We start from the raw sequence: 19,484 nt of genomic DNA, 5'->3' as shown, positions 1-19,484 counted from the left end.
GGCGGGTCCGTTTAAGCCCGTTCAAGACCGGAGAGGCCGGGTCGGGCCACCCCCCTTCCATTTACTATCCAGCACGTCAGAGTGAGTACATTACCATTACCTATACAAACATCTGTCACTAACCGGGAGATTTGCAATGCCACCTAAAGAGGCAAAGGGGAGGGCAGGTGCTGCAATATTTACGGGATCCATGGACCAATTTATAACAAAGATGAACAGCGTTGTTGATGAGGGGATTACTATAATGGAGCGACGTGTCTCACATGAACTAGCTATCGCAAGAAGATCTTCTATGGGACTAATTGCGGACGCTCGGACTCCTGATAACTTGAATGCCAATAGTGGCTTAAGTGCTTCCCCCATTTTAGAACTTCCAATTCCACAGCTACCCCTTTGTAATCTGTCACAGACTACCCTTAGTAGCCAGTCCACAGCCTCAGAATCATTGCTGTTATCACCTCAAATGTTTCCTACTGTGCCTAGTGTAGTAAAGGTGTATAATACTAGGCAACAGTGTGGGAAGGACCCAGGGGCAATTCCAAAAAACACCCATCAATTACCAAATAACGCTGGTGGGAGAAAAAATAAAGGTCGTAAGGGCAGAAAAGCAAACCTACCTATTGTGGAGCAACCAGTTGTAAATTCACTCCATGGATTGACAGGCTCTACCCTGCCTAGCAGGGCGGCAGAGGCTCTAGATGGGTTACCAAGCCAAGAAATACGACAGAGGGTGTTGGAGGGTGAGCCCAATACTATTTATGACACTATTAAGCTCCTCTTAGCTCCATTAGAAGAGAGGTTGAGCAAGATTGAGGTCCATCTAAAAAGGATCGAACCTGATGTTAAGGGTCTTGTCGAACCCACTCTTAGAGTTATTTTGCCCTCGGTTACTAAATTGTCTAAATTGCCCAAAACCCGAAAGGAAAAGGTTATCGTCCCAGCAACCAACAAGGAGTTAGTAGGCTTAAGTACAGCCCAGTCGGCTTTATCTGTTTCCATAGCTATTCCTACTGATAAAGAAATAACTCGTCCCAATGTAAATATTTCATCCCAACGCAAGAAGATCTCAGATCAAGACATGTCTGGTGGGGGGGCACCGGCTAACCGACTTAATGCAGGTAAAAAGATCTTAAATCTACCCCCGGAGGTTTGTCCATTTGTGGTGGTCCTGACGGGGGTTCCAGAATTGGGCAAAAACGAGATGGGAAAGCCCTACAAAACTATGGAATAGGGTCGTACACTGGCTAAATACGAATAGACCCTTGCCCCTGCACTTAGTAGGCAAAATACTTATGATTCGCAGGACGCCGTGGGTGGGACACTTGGCTAAAAACATAAGGGGTGATTGTATTTTGATCAACTTCAATAACCCTAGAATTGTTGATTATATCTGCAACTGGAGATACCCTAGCACAGGCACGACTGTCCACTCCCTTCCACTAACCTACTTCTATCCCCCTGGCCATTTTGCTCCTCAGCTTGATGGATGAACTATGGTTCCTGGGAGTAGGAGAGGCCCAGCCCAAGGAGAATGGCCTATGCCCCCCTTAAACATCGATAGCTTCTTCCATCATAATCGTTATGACTGTCTGGAGGCAGTTGATTGACCCGATAATGTCGTAAGAGAAATAAATATCTCCCTTTCCCCCCCGGGTGATCATTCCTTAGACCCACCTGTATTGCAACAGTTAGTGGGCGTAAAGCCCACTGATATATCCCCGGACTCTGGGAGTACTACAAACATCAATGCCAACCAGGCCATGGGTGAAACTGCAAGTGTCCTAGTCCATAGTAAGGCTAACGTTAGCAATCTTAACATTGTTTCATGGAATGTGGCAGGTCTGCGAAACAAGCTTTTGTTTGAAATAAATATCTCCCTTTCCCCCCCGGGTGATCATTCCTTAGACCCACCTGTATTGCAACAGTTAGTGGGCGTAAAGCCCACTGATATATCCCCGGACTCTGGGAGTACTACAAACATCAATGCCAACCAGGCCATGGGTGAAACTGCAAGTGTCCTAGTCCATAGTAAGGCTAACGTTAGCAATCTTAACATTGTTTCATGGAATGTGGCAGGTCTGCGAAACAAGCTTTTGTTATCTGATTGGATTGGCTTTATTAATGGGTATGACATTTGTATGTTTCAGGGGACATGGAGTTTGGAACCGCTGCATATGCAGGGATTTTCTTGTTTTTGTGTACCCGCTACCTCGGTTGGACGGGGTCGTCCTTCTGGTGGGCTTATAGTGTGGGTAAGGGTTGACCTTAACCTTAAGATTACATACCACACCCCCTCCTGTCCGGACATTATGAGACTCTCTATTGAGGGTATGAATGGTGCCCCTGTTAAAACTAAGGTCAATGGACAATCGATATTTGCCCGGCGGTGTCGCCTCTTTAACCCACGAAATATTAATCAATGAAGAGGCAGGCGCTGGAGACGGGAAGGCAGGAAACGAGGTTTATTCTCTCCGGAGGAGAACACATCAGTTCAGACAGCAGGTATCGTCATGAGGTGCTCTAACCGCATCTCTGAGGCCTGGCCTCTTATACACAGTTAAAATGAGTTTTATTGCAGGTAACACAGTCTTGTAATGCTTTGAAGTATGAAAGGACATCCTCTGAATCTCCCCTACAGGCCCGTTCCCACACACATTTACAGTTGAAGTCCCCACCCCGGTCACAACAGGTGATGATTATCGCGCAGCTGGACATTCCGCCGATTCACGGAATGTGGGGGTTCGATCGGATCTCATAGGGTGGGGGCTTTGATCAACTCGGGGGTCCTTTGATGAGGGAAGCTTTCTACTGTACGGGGAGGGGCAATAAACAGTATCGGCAGAGCTAGGTGTCGGCCTGGGAACGAGGAAGACAAACGGGCACAGGAAAAGGGGGTTTTGTATCAAAGGGCCTGGGACCATGAAAGGAATGAAGGGAGGTGTCGCGCTGGGAACAGGATGGGGCTCTGAGGCAGAGCTGCGCTGAAAAGGGGTTTATGACCCAAGGCATGAGAGAGCGGGGGTTGTCAGTGTGCGGGTTTTGCGAGGGCGAAGGGCTATGCTTGGGGGCCAGTGGCGTGCAGAGGGTGGTTCTGATCGAGGCACCTAAAATGGCGGGTGCGCACGACAAAAGTGTGGCATCCGGGGAAAAAGGGCAAGATGGCGCAGATAATGTTTACCAAACCGTACTAATTTTCCACAGTCCCCCCTTTAACATATCCAAGACATCTTGCTGGCCTATTTCCTATCCATGTCTACTGTGGTGATCATAAGCAGAAAAGTAGGAACCCGGGTGAAGGAGCTATAAACATTACATTTAAAATCTTTCGTCTTAGGAGGCGGGTCTATTGAAAAAAAACTCGTTTTGCAGGAAAGTCATAGTTATGCAATATCCGGTAAAAATTCTGTAGTGAGAGCATCGAGTACATTTCATAGATACTTATATTCATTTGGAATGTGAACTGATAGGTTGTTACATATGTAGTTCTGTTCATATTTGGTTGGAGCATAATCAATACAATAACGGTTGGGAGAGAAAATGAGACGTAGCAAAAACAATAATCAGCGGCGCCATTGTTCGAAGGGGAGGTCCTATTGTCATGGACCGTTATTAGTGAGTTCTCAGCGTTCTTTGTCGTCTTCTGTTGGCACGGTGGAGCGGTGAGTCCAGCTCTCTTCTGAGCTTCGCGTTGCAGGGCATGACCTTTTCCTCGCTTTCCTGGTCAAAAAGGTCCTTTTCGCCCTGTGTCCTTTGAGCCGATTGTCAAAAAGTTCAGGTGGAAGAAGAGTGTGTAGTCCATAGGGTAGGTCGGAGAAAAAGGGGGGATGGAGCTGGGCCAAATCGGGAACAGATCAGGGGGGGGGGCGGAAATTTCAGGTAGGCGGGCTCATGACCGAATTCAGAGAGCGGGGACTTTTCGGCACACGTTGAACAGTGAGCAGGGGCATCAGGTCAGCCCTTTCCTCTCATTTTGTCGGAAACAGTGCCTCGTCCTGCAACTCCTTTCTGTCGCGGTCTCGCCTTGGCCAATGTCGCAGATGTTCCACGATCTGTAGTCAGGCCACGTGCTCCCACATCCGGTCTCTCTTTCCTCCGACAGCGGTACCCTTAAATGAGTTTGAAAAGACAGTCTTTAGAGAATTGGCAGAGGAAGGTAATCACATAAGTCTATTTCTCTCCCAGCTCCAAGCAAATAAGAAACATCCGTTACATTGGGGTTCACAACCACCATATAAATAATTGATGATGGGCTTGTTGGATTTCCTATAACTTTCCTTCGTAACTATTCCTTTGGTGCTTGTTGGCGTTTCATTCATTGTCGTGGTACGAAATCTGGTACCTATTCATCGTATTTTGTGTATTACAGTTACGTCAGTTCTTCTGACAGAGACCCACCTTCCTAGTACGAGCCTTACAAAGCTATACCGTTCTCCAGGGCTTTATATTTTTCAGAAAAAAAATGCAACGTGCTATCACCATGATCTGATAGGTATCTTTCTGAGGAACGAGCATAGGCTAAACATTTTTTTTTTCATTTCTATCAAGGCATCCTACCCTTTAGCTAAACATTTTCCTTCACCAGGGTTCATCGTAAAAAATTCCTTCATTTCGGTCTAATCTTAACCTTTGCAGAACATCATTCTAATTCCTACATAGTCTCTTACAACCTGACTACTTCATAAAAAACGGGGGGGGGGGCTTGCGATAACTCTTTGATTCACTTTTATTTGTTTGGGCATTGAGATAGTTCGGGGCGAGGAAGGTCGTGTTACCTGAGGCATTTTTATCATAGTAGCCACTGACATGTAGTTCCCTTTATATGAGCCAGATGAGGGAACCTCAGTCGTCTTACCTGTCCTTTCCCTTTTGGTCAATTTTTTTGGTTTCATCAATATTTAGTAGAAAGGAGAGGCAGTAACATGGCATCAAAGTGAATTTATCTAAGACAAATTTGTGCAAATACTTGTGGTATTTGGAGCCAATTGGGTGGTGGTTTGTCAATTTGGAGTCAGTCGTTAGGGAGAGCGAGAGTGTGGGAGAGAGGGAGAGAGAGAGAGAGAGAGAGAAAGAGAGAAAGAGAGTGAGAGAGAGAGAGAGAAAGAGAGAGAGAGAGAGAGAGAGAGAGAGAGATGCAACAATAGGCTAAATAGTACACGTGCAAAATAGGGAGCGGCCGTGTATTAAGATAGGCTATTCAGCGCATTAATCAACATGAGACGTCACGGGTCTGTGTTAGAATTTCGAAAGCATGCGGTTCGGGACAGGCGAACATTAGGCAGGGTAGAGGGGACATGCTTTAAGTAGAAAAAAACACCATTGTATCGCACTTCTCGCATTCTCGGTCCTCCGATCAGTCAAGTCAACGTCTCAGTCGCACAAAAACATTTTCTCATAGATGCATACATACGTGACACGTGCCCATTCACGCAACACGGCATAGGGGTGACCGTGTCTTATCATATCATTCAACTTCTTGGCTCTTTCGTTACAAGAGTAGTTTGTGGGTGTGCTTAGATGCCATCTGGCAACGTTAGTCCGCTTCGTGTATCAGACATGGCGTGGCTTCGGATCTTCACCATACCTAAGTCGTGATCTCCAGTGTAACCTGTAGGGGGAGAAAAAGAGGGGAAGGGAGGGGGACAACATTCGAGCATATCAGATGTACGGGCACGAAAATCCTTTACTTACCTCGTACTCGTCTTGTCTCCTCGGGATAGAATCCCTGGGGTCTTGGTTTCCGAAATCGGGGGGGGGGGGGGGAGTGTGGCAAGAATGGCGAGCGATAGGTAGTTCATGAGGGAGACGGTCCGAATGTGACATCATAGGCCGTGTATAGGGAAACGTTAAAGAAAATCAGAAGCGCTTAGAGCGAGGTGTCTAGTTTGCAGATGTATCTAGCTATCGGGGTCCTTAAATCCCTTTTCCTACGCAGTGATGTTCTAAGGCATATCGGCTCTTCAGCCAACTCTGTTCCCTAGCACCTTTGAGTGCCGTACCTTTATAACATTCTATCATTTACACCGCTTCACTTTACCCATCCTCAGAAGTCGAGGTCCTTCTTCGTGCGTTAATTCCTGAGCCAGTCGCATACTTGGAAGCAGGGTATCGTGTCGTAGATTCGATCCTTCATCCGGAGCTGGGCACCCATCTTTCGATAACCTTGAAAAGAGAACAAAGCAGGGTGCACAGAAAATCTCTCCCGCTGATCCCATATTTTACAAAAAGCATGCAGTACTCATTTCATAGTTTGGAAAACCTTTATTTGCACAATCGTTCAGCGTGGTGATATGACAGTGCGATCTCGGTTGGCCGGACACGGCAATGGCTAAAGTGCGTACAGTAGGGGGGGGGGCTATTTTGTAGGATTAAAAACATGTTGAAAAGGTTTATTCATTCATTTGCAGGGAACTAAAAACGTTATCAAATAGTTGAGGGATCAAGGGGCATTCATTTCGTAATTGGAAGCACAGTTGGACTAGTTGCAATCAAATTTCCTACAGGTATACCATGGGTGTGTGTTATAAGCGAGGTTACATGATAATATCATAATGAATCGTACATTGAAAAAAACAGTTTTCACGGGGCCCTTCTACATGTTCGTCGAGTGAACCCTCCCTCTTTTTCGTCAAGTGTACAAAGGATCATATACATATTTCAGAACGTCGAGTCTTTTTAGCTAAAAAAAACACCACGAGGTGTTCGTAAGTTCCTATTGATACCGGCGCCATTTTGGGCGGGGCCGGGTTAGTCCGGAAGTAGCGTCAGGGAAAAATGTTTCCTACAACCGGCAGTTGGACCAGAGTCCTTTTCGGCAGTTCGAGAATTCATGCTAACAGAAGGAGTGGCTATGTCATGCTTATTTCGTTAGCGATCAAGGCAGTTGTTCCTCACCGGAAGCCTGTAGGAGCCGAGGGCTCCTGGGACTTTTGTAGAATCTTCAAAGCTGTGGAGATGCTGTCGGAGGTGGGGGCTCGTGCCCCGGTGGACAAGCGTCCGAGTTACATTGCTGGTCAAAGTTACTCTAGCGGCCTAGACCCGCCTTCCAGGGGGGCCCAGACGCCATTTTGCGGCCCTGCAGCAGCCGCCCTTTGTCCAGTTTGCAAGAGTGGAGGAGACCTTTTGGAGTGAAAGAAAAGGAACTCTGTGTTGTAGGAGCAGGACATTCGGCTAGGGTGCAGCTGTGGCGCCCCACCTGGGGGGGGGCGAGGGAGACTCGTTCGCGCCGTCTCCCTCTCCCGGTGCACTCCATGCCGCTCTCTTTCATGGGCATGCACGATGGCCTCTCCACATCCCGTGCTCCACAAGTCCCATGCCCAGTGCTGCGGAAGTATTGGCACCCTGCGGCGCACGTTCGGTGCTGCACAAGTATCGGTGCAGCCATTGCATGTTCGGTGCTGCGCAAGCATTGGCACTGCTGCATGTTCGGTGCTGCGCAAGTATTGGCGAGCCAGATAGGAGGATTTCGGCGCCGGGCCGGGGGCTGGGAAGCCTCCTACCTGTGGAGGTGGGAGAGGCTCGTCCGCGTCGCCTCTCCCTCCCAGCCCGACCAGGAGCAATTCCAGTGGAGGTACTTGTGATGGCCGGACTGGGGCTGGGAAGCCTCCTACCTGTGGAGGTGGGAGAGGCTCGTCCGCGTCGCCTCTCCCTCCCAGCCCAACCTCCAGAGTTGTCGCGGCCATTATTCAAGAAAGAAGTGGCGCCTGGCGTGTTGCTGCTGCCATTACGGAGGAGAAAAGAAAGAAGTGGCGCCTGGCGTGTTGTCGCCTCCTCTGAATCTCCCCTACAGGCCCGTTCCCACACACATTTACAGTTGAAGTCCCCACCCCGGTCACAACAGGTGATGATTATCGCGCAGCTGGACATGCCGCCGATTCACGGAATGTGGGGGTTCGATCGGATCTCATAGGGTGGGGGCTTTGATCAACTCGGGGGTCCTTTGATGAGGGAAGCTTTCTACTGTACGGGGAGGGGCAATAAACAGTATCGGCAGAGCTAGGTGTCGGCCTGGGAACGAGGAAGACAAACGGGCACAGGAAATGGGGGTTTTGTATCAAAGGGCCTGGGACCATGAAAGGAATGAAGGGAGGTGTCGCGCTGGGAACAGGATGGGGCTCTGAGGCAGAGCTGCGCTGAAAAGGGGTTTATGACCCAAGGCATGAGAGAGCGGGGGTTGTCAGTGTGCGGGCTTTGCGAGGGCGAAGGGCTATGCTGGGGGCCAGTGGCGTGCAGAGGGTGGTTCTGATCGAGGCACCTAAAATGGCGGGTGCGCACGACAAAAGTGTGGCATCCGGGGAAAAAGGGCAAGATGGCGCAGATAATGTTTACCAAACCGTACTAATTTTCCACACCCCCGCTTGGGAATTCTTTAATGTATATGCAAGAGGTACCCGGGGGGGGGGGGGGGGGGGGGGAAATCGTCCACCATTGATATTTTAACTGACTTGCTGAAGCTGTGTGCTCCTGACTCCTTAGTTCTGGTCGCTGGGGACTTTAACTGCTCGTTCGAACCCTTGGCAGTAGAAGACATTCTTGGAGTGCACGAGGATGATGCACAATGGGGCGTTCCGTCTCTAACCCTCAAGCCCGTGAGGAGATGGTCTCCTGTAGTCATCCAATTAAATGGTTTAATGATCGAAACAGGTTTAAGAGCTGCCAATGGCCGTACTACCTCCGATGCTCAGGGAGCAAACACCTACAATAGAGTATCGTGTGAGAGTAGGATTGACTACATAATGATAGATAAGAGGACTTGGAAGTCAGTAGTGGATATGGTCATTATACCATCGGTGGAGAGTGACCATAACCCCCTGTCCCTCACATTGCTAGATCCATGGCATAGAAGGGAGCGTATATCATCAAATAGCGGGGGGCTAATAACCAAGCAAATTATACCATCTAATTGTAATAGATTTCTCAAGTGGCCTAAGTTCTGTCTGGACGAGTCTAGACTGAGCAAGCTGGATGGAATTCTTGCCGAGCAGTCGGTAAGGCTATCTGTAGCTTGTGATGAGGCGGCTGAGTCAGCAGAGGTAGAGGATATCTATACTGCCACCATGGATCAGATTGGCAAGTTGTTCACTGTTCCAGCCAAGAAGAGTCTGGCAACTACCAAACCACCTCAGAATTGGTTTGATAGTAACTGTAGAAGGAGGAAAACCAATTTAATTACTGCCATCAAATCTTCTAATCCAGTATCTGTCCGTTTGGCCAGACTGTCCTATAGAAAGGCAATTATAGCCGCTAAAAGGGCTTAGGAAGAGTCCCATTGGGAAAACCTCAGAGATGCAAGCCAAAATAAGAATGGTAATTTATTTTGGGCACTAGTCAGAAAATCGACTGGTTGCGATTCGAACCAAATTCCAAATCATATTACAGACAGTGAATGGTTTGAAAAATTTTCTAAACTCTATGGTGGGAATTAACTGCCCGGAGTCCCTGGGCATTTGAGCGGTGCTCTGGATGATGGCTCCCGGCGGCTCGTACCCACTAGAGTTAATAACAAAGAGGTTCTTACTGCAATAGCTAAAATATTATCTGCTAAAGCCCCAGGGCAGGACGGAGTGCCAAGTGACCTTTTTAAAGCTAATCCTGACGGTTGGGCAATGTATTTTGCTACCCTAATAAACGCATTGCTAGCGGGTTCACCGGTTCCTAATTCTTGGAAGGCGGCTGAGGTGATTCCTATCTACAAGAAGGGTCCTAGGGAGGATCCTGCCAACTACCGCCTAATTAGTCTGATAGACGCTGGACAGAAATTGGTTGGCAGGGTTCTCCTGGAGAGGATCCTCTCATGGGCAGAGGAGCATAAGATCATTTCCCCTTATCAGGCAGGCTTCAGGGCATGCACAGGTACAACTGATCAAGCGTTTAGGTTGTTACTCCTTCATTGGAAGGTGGTTACCATTGGCAAAGGTGGTCTTTATTTGGCATTTATTGACTTAAAGACCGGCTTTGACCTGGTTCCCCGAGACCGCCTGTGGACTATATTGGAGGAGATGGGGATTCCCCTACCAATTTTAAACCTTTTGGCACGCATGCACGATGGTACCTATGCCCGTATTAGATGGGGATCCCAAGGGCAAAAAACCGATAGGATTCCTGTGAACCGAGGGGTACGCCAGGGCTGCGTGTCAGCCCCAACACTCTTTTCGTTGTTTGTGAATGGTGTGGTCTCTTTTCTGCTTGAAATAAACACAGATGCTCCGGTTCTGGCGGGTGATAAAGTGCCCACCTTACTTTTTGCAGACGACACATTGGTCTCAAAAAACCCCCGTGGGTCTGCAAAAGTTGCTGAACCGCTTCTGTTTGTTTTGTAAACTTAGGGGCCTTGTCATCAACACCTCGAAAACTAAGCTCCTTTATTTTAATCCTAGTAAGTCCTCCAGGTCCACCCTTTTCCGTGACGGAGAACCACTGGAGCGTGTAAAAGAATTTGACTACCTGGGAATTAGAATTTCACAAAACTTGAAGTGGCAGCCTCACATTGATAAAATGCTCTTAAATCATAAAAAGGTGGTTGGTGCATTGGGGCGAGAACACCGTATGTCTACCTGCAAGCCCGTTGCCCCTGCCTTGGATATCTATGCTGCAAAAGCTGTGGGCAGCGCCCCCCTTACGGCGCAGAGTTGTGGGGTTTCGATTGCATTAACGGTCTCGTCACCTCTGAGAATAAGTTCCTTAGGGAGCTGGTATCCCTCCCAATGGGCACCCCCATTAAACCATTATTGAGTGATCTGGGCCGCCGGTCCATCCGGGACCTAGCCAGGCTACGGCCTCTTTTATACTGGGCTAGGTTATGGCGGACCCCAGAGCTCTCAGAGTACCTAGATGGTTTGAAAGAGGTCATGAATCTTAATGGCTCCCATAAAATCAGTTGGATCCGTAATATTAAGAAGCTTCTGCACGACACTGGCTTGCCAATCGATTGGGACCTTGAAGTTCCTTTATCTAAGCCCGAAATTAAGCGAGTTTACTGGAATTGGGTGGACGAGCAAGATCTAAGGGACCCAAACCAAGGAAGGCTAACCGAAGAGTTTAAACAGCACAAACCCAAGCCTCGTTTGGAGCCTTACTTGGATTTTATTAAAAAACCAAGAGATAGATCCCTATTCATTCAGTTCAGGCTGGGAAACCTCCCCTTACATGATTACACCTGTAAGTGGAAGCCCCCGTACCAAACCCCACCTGACTGCCCAATTTGTGAAGGTGTCACTGAAAGTATCGCTCACGTCTTTTATGTATGCCCAGCCTATGTAAAACCGAGACAGAAATGGCTAAAACCCGTGTGTTTATTGCTCGGAACCAGGAATCATTCCGCAGCACTTAGAATACTCAAGGCTGACACTAGTACAAGCTTAGTGTGTGGGGTTGCCAAATTTCTGAGCTGGGTTTGGATAATTAGAGCAAAGGCAATGAGATGACTCAGTTTTAGCTAATTTTTACCATCCACAAACCTGCTAACGTTTAATATGCCTTTTAAATTATTTATTGTAATACGAATGTTTTTACTGTAACCTACTCTGTAAAATGTAAGATTTATGAATTGCGGTGTTTTTTATTTTTTATTTTGTATGTGCTTTTATGATATCTTGTATATCGAAATAAAGCTTTGATGATGATAACGGTAATTGTTTTCTCCTTTTAGGGATCCTTACACAATAGCAATTAAGTCGGTCACCTTGACATCCGTGCCCCCATCTCCAGAATTCATCAGAAGTCAATTGTCCTGTGCTGGATTTCTCATTCACAGTGATGGCAAAAACTCGTGCAAGGTACAGTAAATTCACTTTAGACAAGTACCGTTTCACAGTGTAACATCCCAAATATATTGAAACCGAGAACCAGTCACCATGCTTTACTCTGGAACATTATATGTTATGTCATAAGAATCTCAAGCAGTACACCAGATTTCCTTTAGGCCAAAATTCAGCATTTGCACCAGAGAAAATCTATGGAATAAACAGTGCTTAGTTTGTCCTGCTTAATTTTTCCTGGTGTCTGTGGTGCTCGGCACAGGAACCTAACTTTTTTTGCACTGGCTGTTATCTGACCGTCCACCACATGGTAGTGGTGTCTGTTCAATGTTGAGCAGATTGCATTAGTTTAAAATTATACATTTAAAAAATAATTCTAGCTTATGTAGGACATTCTTACAACTTTAGGTGGCCTGGAATTCTCCACAATGTCACATCTGTAGGAGTGTAACGCTCAGTAGGGAGTATTCATATTGCCATTTGGCAGCAATGGCAGGCCCAGTTGAGAGTGCAAGTTGCAGTAGCCTCCTAAGCACTACCTTGGACCCAGTTTCTTCTTTTTTTTTTTTTTTTTACAAATTAAGCACTACCGGTGTTGTTAATTCCGGCACAGATTTAGATTTCTAATGACGCTGCATAGAGTTTGTGTTATCTATTTAATGCAGACCCTTCGCAAAGCATTGAGTTGATATTTACAATCCAACACAAACTGCAATTTGTGTTGAATTGCGACCTAAAGTAATGTAATGCAGCGGAAAACGCTGTCTTGCGTTACTTTGGGTCAAGGGGGCGTTTCATGGTTGGTGAATGGGTTTTGATGCAAATCCCTGTCAACAAAGAATAGTAGAGAGGGTTTTGAGCCAAAATCCTGTCCCCCCCGACCACCCTGAATCAGGCGTAACTGGGAAAATATTTCCAATTCTCGTTTTTTCATCTTTGCATGTGTGCCTCATTCTGCAGCACACATACAAATAGGAAAATGCCTTAAAGCATAGTTTTTTTTATAGGAAGGGACCCCTGCCTGCAAAACAGCTATGCTGACCACCTATACATTATAGCGCAAAAGTGTTTGTCTTGACAAATGTCAGCTAAAAATGTTCTAGTGAAGGGAGAGAGCAGAACAGTGAACGAATGAAAGAATAGGGCATTTCTAGAGTGCGACTGTCACTCCTATATGAGCATCCTGGCGCTGTACTAAGTAGCAGTGGGAACCTTAGAACTGAGTGGATCAATTAAATGAGGGCATGGCAGAATGCACCAGTGGCTAGAAAAAGCCAGGTCTTCAGAGTTTTTTCAAATGCATCTTCTGTGTCTATAAATCAGAAGTGCAGTGGCAGTTTGCTCCAAGCTTTGGCTCCTAGCACCAAGAACGATTTTCCATCTCGAATATTCAATCTGAACGACAGGGGCTTTAGCAAAAGGATCTCAATGTTCTCAGGGTCTTGTGGTGGCGGAATCTGACAATGAGGTATTTGTGGCCCGTTTCCTTGAAAGTTCTGAAGGCTAGCAACATAATCTTAAATAAAATTATTTTATGTATTGGTAGCCAATGGAGTTTGTTTAATATGGCTCAGTTTATGGAGCTGTAGCACCACTCTGGCTACTGTGTGTGTGTAAGACCATCTGAAGTTTGTAAATTTGTTGTTCTGAGCAGCAGGTATATAAGCTGTTGCATTAGGTGATTAGATATCCCAAAGAGAAGAATTTCCATTTCTCTGAATTACACTTGAGATGGTTGTTTTGCATCCATGAAATTACATTGGAAAGACACATATGGAAATTCAATTCAGGACCAGTAGACCCCTTTTCTAGCATGAGGATCACCTGGGTGACATCCACATAAGAGGTGGTTGCGATTTCATAGGTGCCGATCAGAGATATAAGGGGTCAATATAGATATGAAGCAGGGCTGAGAGATGATCCCTGTGCTACACCCCAGGCGATCAATTTTTCTTTGGCTGAGAATTCTCCTAGGACAAAGGTTTGTCTCCTATTGGTACGAAAGGATTTAAACAAGGATAGGGCTTTGTGGGAGACCCCTATATCTTGGATTCACTAGAGAAGAATGTCGTGTGACATGGTATCGAATGCTATGGAGATGTCCAGCGGTATCAATAACGCATCATTCCCAGAGTCAAGGGTCATTTTAAAAGTCTCTGAAACCTCGAGTATGGGGCGACTCCGTAGAAAGTTTAGGCCTAAAACCAGATTGGTGTATGTGGAGTGAATTGGAGCTTTTGAGAAAGGTGATAAGTTGCTGATTCACAAGTTTCTCTAGTATTTTGGCTAGTGCGGGCAGCAGGGAGATTGACCTGAGATTGGACAAGGTGGTGGGATTTGCCACAGTTTTTTTTCTGTAGGGGCCTGGAAACTGCCAGTTTCCAGGCTGAGGGAACTTCGGCTGTAACTAAGGAAGTATTGAGGATCTGGTTGATGAGTGGATTTACCATGTCAATGGCCTCATGAAGGATGGCTGGTGGACATGGATCCTGGGGCAAGCCTGATTTACAGGAAAGGATCGTTTGCAGTGACAATGGCAAGGAGATGTCTCAAATACGGTCAGATTAGTATTGGTCCCATTATAGGGACGACTGGAAACAGAGTCGCTTAAGGGGTCAATCATGGGGGTGGTAGTAAATCCCTGTTGTATGGCTAGGATTCTTTCCTCAAAGAAGGTTGAGATCTGGTCACAGAGGGCCTGTGAAGGCGGGGTCTCTCTTGAAAGAGTTTTAGGTTGCAGAAACATTTTTGATATATTTAACATCACTTTAGGGTCGTGATTGGCTTCTACAATATTTGTGGTAAAGTTGGATTTCGTTTTTTGTTTTGATCAGCTTATGGTATGTTTTCTGAGCCTCTCTGAAACGGGCCAGGCCGTCCATGCTGTTGTACAAGCAGCATTTGCGTTCAGTGTTTGCAGTGGTCGTTTTGTTCTTGTAGTGCTGGGGAAAACCAGTGCTGGGAGTGTTTTGGCCTGCTATTTATAGGGCAGATAGGAGTTGAAAGATCTAACACAGTGTCAGTGAACCAGGAGTTGAAGCAATTGATATTTGACTCCAAATTCCCTTTGAGGGTTGGGGAAGTGGAGGACAGGCGGTAAATCAGCATTGGATTCAATTTAATTTCTCCCCATTTACGGTGCGGGGGGGTGAAGATTTCATTTTTCAGGGAGGGAAGTTTTGGGGCATGATAGTTATGTTGAATGAGACTAAGCACTTATCTGTCCAGGATTGGGTAATGGGTGTCCCAGGTAATAGTCTAGGATGATCAGTGCAACAGGGTGTAGCAGTAAATGGGTCAGAGCATGTATCAGTTGAGGGAAACCCAATATTTTTTAAATATGTCAGAGGGAATTGGCCTCAGAGTTATCTAGATCATCGAAATGGAGGTTGAAGTCTCCTAACAGTAAAATTGCCATAGCAGACTATGGCTGGGGTAAGTGCCTCCCACACCAGTGGACAGAAAACTTGCTCTGGGCCTGGAGGTCGATGCAGTAGACAGCTGGCGAAGGATTAAGGGGCACTAACCTGGAAGCAGAAGCCCATGTCGAAAGAGCTACATTGAAAGCTGTCGTGGAATATGATGGCTACCCCACCACCCTGACCTTCTATGCTATCGTCAGACAGGATTGTGTGACCAGGGGTACTGCCATGGCTATATCAGGGTTACACCAAGGTTTCAACCAAGTTTCAGTGATAAACAGGAAACCCAATTCGTTCTCCATAATTACATCTGTGATATCCAGTGCATGTTTACTTAGAGAACGTGCGTTCATGAGCCCTCAAGCAAGACGACGAGTTTTGAGCCCAGACCGTGATTTGTATTTTTAAAACTAAAAGCAAAGCGATTTAAAAACCGGGCATGAGTGCAAGGAAAAATGCTACTTCTCGCCCTGCCGCTGGCATTTGACTCGTTTGGTGCTCTGACCCCTCCCCCTGCCTCCTGATTGGTTTCACCAAATAACCAGAGTGAAGTAATGGCACGTTCACCGATGTTAAGCTATCAGCACATTTTGGGCACATACGGTGATTTTGTATTTTTTAAATGACGTGCAACGTCATTTAAAATTCAGGTGCATAGTGCCACATCTTAGTAGATATTTACTTGCTGCTCAGCGTTCTGTGACTTCTTTGTAAATCTGGGTCCAAGTGCATATTCAGGGTGAGGGTGGTAATGACTCTCAAAAGGGGTGAGGGTGTATAGAAAGGGGTTTCCACATGGGACAAATACTTTCTCAGTGGAGTAAGAGAAACAAGTTTGCCACTGCAGTTTTGTTTTTTTAATTTCAAAGTATTTTATTAAGAACATTTTTAACACATACAATTATCGTTGAGTGTTTCGTTTTTGCATGTGGAATTATAGACGTGCCCATCCCAGCTGAGTGGACCTTGAAAGCTCAAACTAGAGAAAACCTTTGAGAAATGAGTTATTTTGACTTTGGTTCACATTGAGCTCTCTGTCCGAAACAGTAGTCAAAATTGAAGAATATTGGACTTGGTTGCCCCCTCATTTTATTGTATATTTCTTCCCAGTTCCCTAAATAAAGCTGTTTTTTCAACTCCTTCAGTGCTCTGAGGTAACGGAAGGGATGATGTGCGGTGTTTTATAAAAAAATAAATATACTAAATCCACTCCGGCTCTCTGTCAGGCCCATTCCCGCACCATGTCTTCAACAGAGCAAGCTGCTCCATCACACCCCACCTACGCAACGTCATCAATCTCTCCCTTGAGACCACGACCTTCCCAGAGATCTGGAAACACGCCGAGATCAACACCCTTCTCAAAAAACCTAAGGCAGACCCAAGAGACCTCAAGAACTTCCGGCCCATCTCTCTGCTCCCCTTCCCGGCCAAGGTCATCGAGAAAACCGCCAACAGACAGCTAACCAGATACCTCGAAGAAAACAGAATCCTGGACCCTTCCCAGTCAGGGTTCCGCATCAACCACAGCACAGAGACTGCCCTCATCGCCGCCACCGATGACATCAGGACCCTGCTGGACAACGGCGATTCCGCATCACTCATCCTCCCAGACCTCTCTGCCGCCTTTGACACCGTCTGCCACCGCACACTACGCGCACGCCTCCATGCCGCAGGGATCCGAGACAAGGCTCTGGATTGGACCACCTCCTTCCTCTCCGGCAGAACCCAGAGCGTCCACCTCCCCATTCCGTTCCAAAACCGACGAGATCATCTGCGGCGTACCCCAGGGATCCTCCCTCAGCCCGACGCTGTTCAACATTTACATGGCCCCGCTCGCACATGTAGCCCGACAGCACGACCTCAACATAATCTCCTACGCTGACCACACTCAGCTGATCCTCTCCCTCACCAAATACCCCATCACCGCCAAAGCTAACCTCCACAAAGGAATGAAGGCCGTCGCCGACTGGATGAAGACCAGATGTCTGAAGCTGAACTCGGACAAGATGGAGGTCCTCATCCTCAGCTCCAACCCTTCAACCTGGGACGACTCCTGGTGGCCGACGGCACTGGGGGCAGCCCCGACACCCACCGACCACGCAAGCAACCTGGGAATCATCCTCGGCTCAACGCTCTCAAGTCATCGCCGTCTCCTCCTCCTGCTTCAACAGCCTCCGCATGCTCTGCAAGATCTACAGATGAATCCCAACTGATACAAGAAAGACAGTCACCCAGGCCCCTCGTCAGCAGCAGACTCTAGTATGGAAATGCCATCTACACAGGAGCCCTGACCAAGCTCATCAAACGACTACAACGCATCCAAAATGCCTCGGCACGACTGATCCTCGACGTACCACGCCACGGCCACATCACCCCCACCTGAGTAACCTGCACTGGCTCCCCGTCAACAAGAGGATATCCTTCAAGCTTCTCACCCATGCACACAAGCCACTCCACAAGACCGGCTCAGCCTACATCAACAGACGACTCTCCTTCTACATCCCCAACTGCCAGCTACGCTCCGCCGACCTCTCACTCGCCACCGTCCCAAGGCATCCGAAGAACAACCACCGGTGGGAGATCCTTCTCCCACCTCGCCGCCAAGACATGGAACACCCTCCCACTGAGCCTACGACAGACCCAAGACCTGCTGACCTTCAGGAGGATACTCAAGACCTGGTTGTTCGATCAGGAGTGCCCCCCCCCAGCACCTTGAGACCCACGCGGGTATGTAGTGCGCTTTACAAATGATTGATTGATTGATTGATTGAAATATAGAAATAAACAAAAGTCTGCAATTTGTGTAAATTTGCACTTTGTGTAATTAAAAATAAATCCCTAGGAGAACAAAGGGATCTACACAAATTATAGATCCTAATGAGCATATTTAATGCATACATATTGGAATCTGGACATTTCTGAAATAATAATATTTTTGTTCTACACATTTGTTCTATTTCTACTTAATAAAAGGTTTGTGTTTTTACTTGTGTGAACTTTAGCTCAGAGGACATGTTTTGGGTACATGTACACTGAAAAGCATGACCTCAGAAGTATGACTTGCCTTCCATGTCACTTTCGGTATTAACTTCACAGTTGACTTTTTATGTATGTGAATTTGTCTTGTGCTTAACATACAAGGAAATCGAATATTTTAAATCTTATATAGCTATGAAGATCAGCATATTGGAAGATTGCTATTGAGTGGTCTAGAACATAATTCAGTTAAAATGAGCCGCAAGCTCACAGCTTTTGTTAACAGTTAACACAAGCCTTTTGTAGTAAAACTATATCTTACTGCTTTCTCCATGTACTGCTTTTATGCTGGTATGAACTTTGATGGTTGCTCTGATGATAAACACCCTCTAACTGTCTGCAACCACTGTCTTCTTTTCAACAGGTGTCTTATTTCAATCAGCTGACCTCTGATGTGCTTCCGTATGTAGCTGGCAATCTGGGAGGATGGTCAAAGTCTATCGAGGAAACAGCTTCTTCATGCATCCATTTTTTGGAGACTTTTGATAGTCTCAGCACTTACTTTAAAATAGTCACCTAGATCATGAAGCTGGAGGCGTGGTTCAGCAATGTGAAACCACCTATTCCCACGATGGATGGCATGGGTCTTACACTCAATGTTAGCACTGGAGCTGCTTTGTATCGTGATTTAGGGCAAATTATGCATTGAGTGACTAGATCTACCTGTGTGGCCAAATCTACAGTTCCACGGGGACCAGAGACAACCGCGTGTCACCTCCTCATCTTCCACTCCAGAGTTCATGACCAATGCAGATTAAGTCTTTTCCATCCAGACCACCAAACCTCTCCTTTTCTCCTTCATAGGAAACAAACCACGAGATTATCCTGTTTGTTGTGTGCAGGACACTAATAACAGCATACTGACATATGTTTTAGCATAAAGAGAATATATATAATTATTTTGCGGGACAGATTTTGTTAAAATATATAGTAATAATAAATATATTTTCAATCAAGTTTTGGGTTTGAACTCGTTTAATTCATATAAAGGTTTCACTTATCAGGAAACGTAATAACCCTTCTATAAAGGGGTTCCCCCGCCTGCATATGCTGATGAGTTTTAGAAAGTTCTGTGTCTACATTTGAAAGAACCAGTTCGCTTTGTTAAAGACTTCTTCTGATTCGGTGCTAATGTGAGGGGGGATGAGGAATGGCTTGTATGGTGGTGGCGATAGTGTGAAAGGTTGTTGATTCTTTTAGATTATAGAGTGGAAGAAAAAAAGAACTCAATGAAGTGTCCAGGTGTAGTTGTTACAAATACTTTTCTGGTTTG

At 46.5% G+C, this 19,484-nt stretch overlaps 1 protein-coding gene across 2 annotated transcripts in view; it reads left to right on the top strand.

Annotated features, from left to right (window-relative positions):
• Positions 1-19,167, top strand: part of ACOT12 (acyl-CoA thioesterase 12) — a 480,317-nt gene extending 461,150 nt beyond the window's left edge. For both annotated transcript variants that reach the window (XM_078677332.1, XM_078677331.1), the window contains exons 14-15: positions 11,645-11,771; positions 18,576-19,167. In XM_078677332.1, coding sequence (XP_078533458.1) covers positions 11,645-11,771; positions 18,576-18,731 — 283 coding nt within the window. In that variant the 3' untranslated portion in view covers positions 18,732-19,167. The remainder of the gene's footprint in view (positions 1-11,644; positions 11,772-18,575) is intronic.
• The last annotated feature ends 317 nt before the right edge of the window (positions 19,168-19,484 follow it).

The sequence above is a fragment of the Lissotriton helveticus genome, chromosome 2_1, assembly GCF_964261635.1.
Source record: "Lissotriton helveticus chromosome 2_1, aLisHel1.1, whole genome shotgun sequence".
NCBI classification, from domain to species: domain Eukaryota; kingdom Metazoa; phylum Chordata; class Amphibia; order Caudata; family Salamandridae; genus Lissotriton; species Lissotriton helveticus.
Note: the sequence above shows the minus strand (reverse complement) of the source record. Positions and strands in the feature narration are given on the sequence as shown.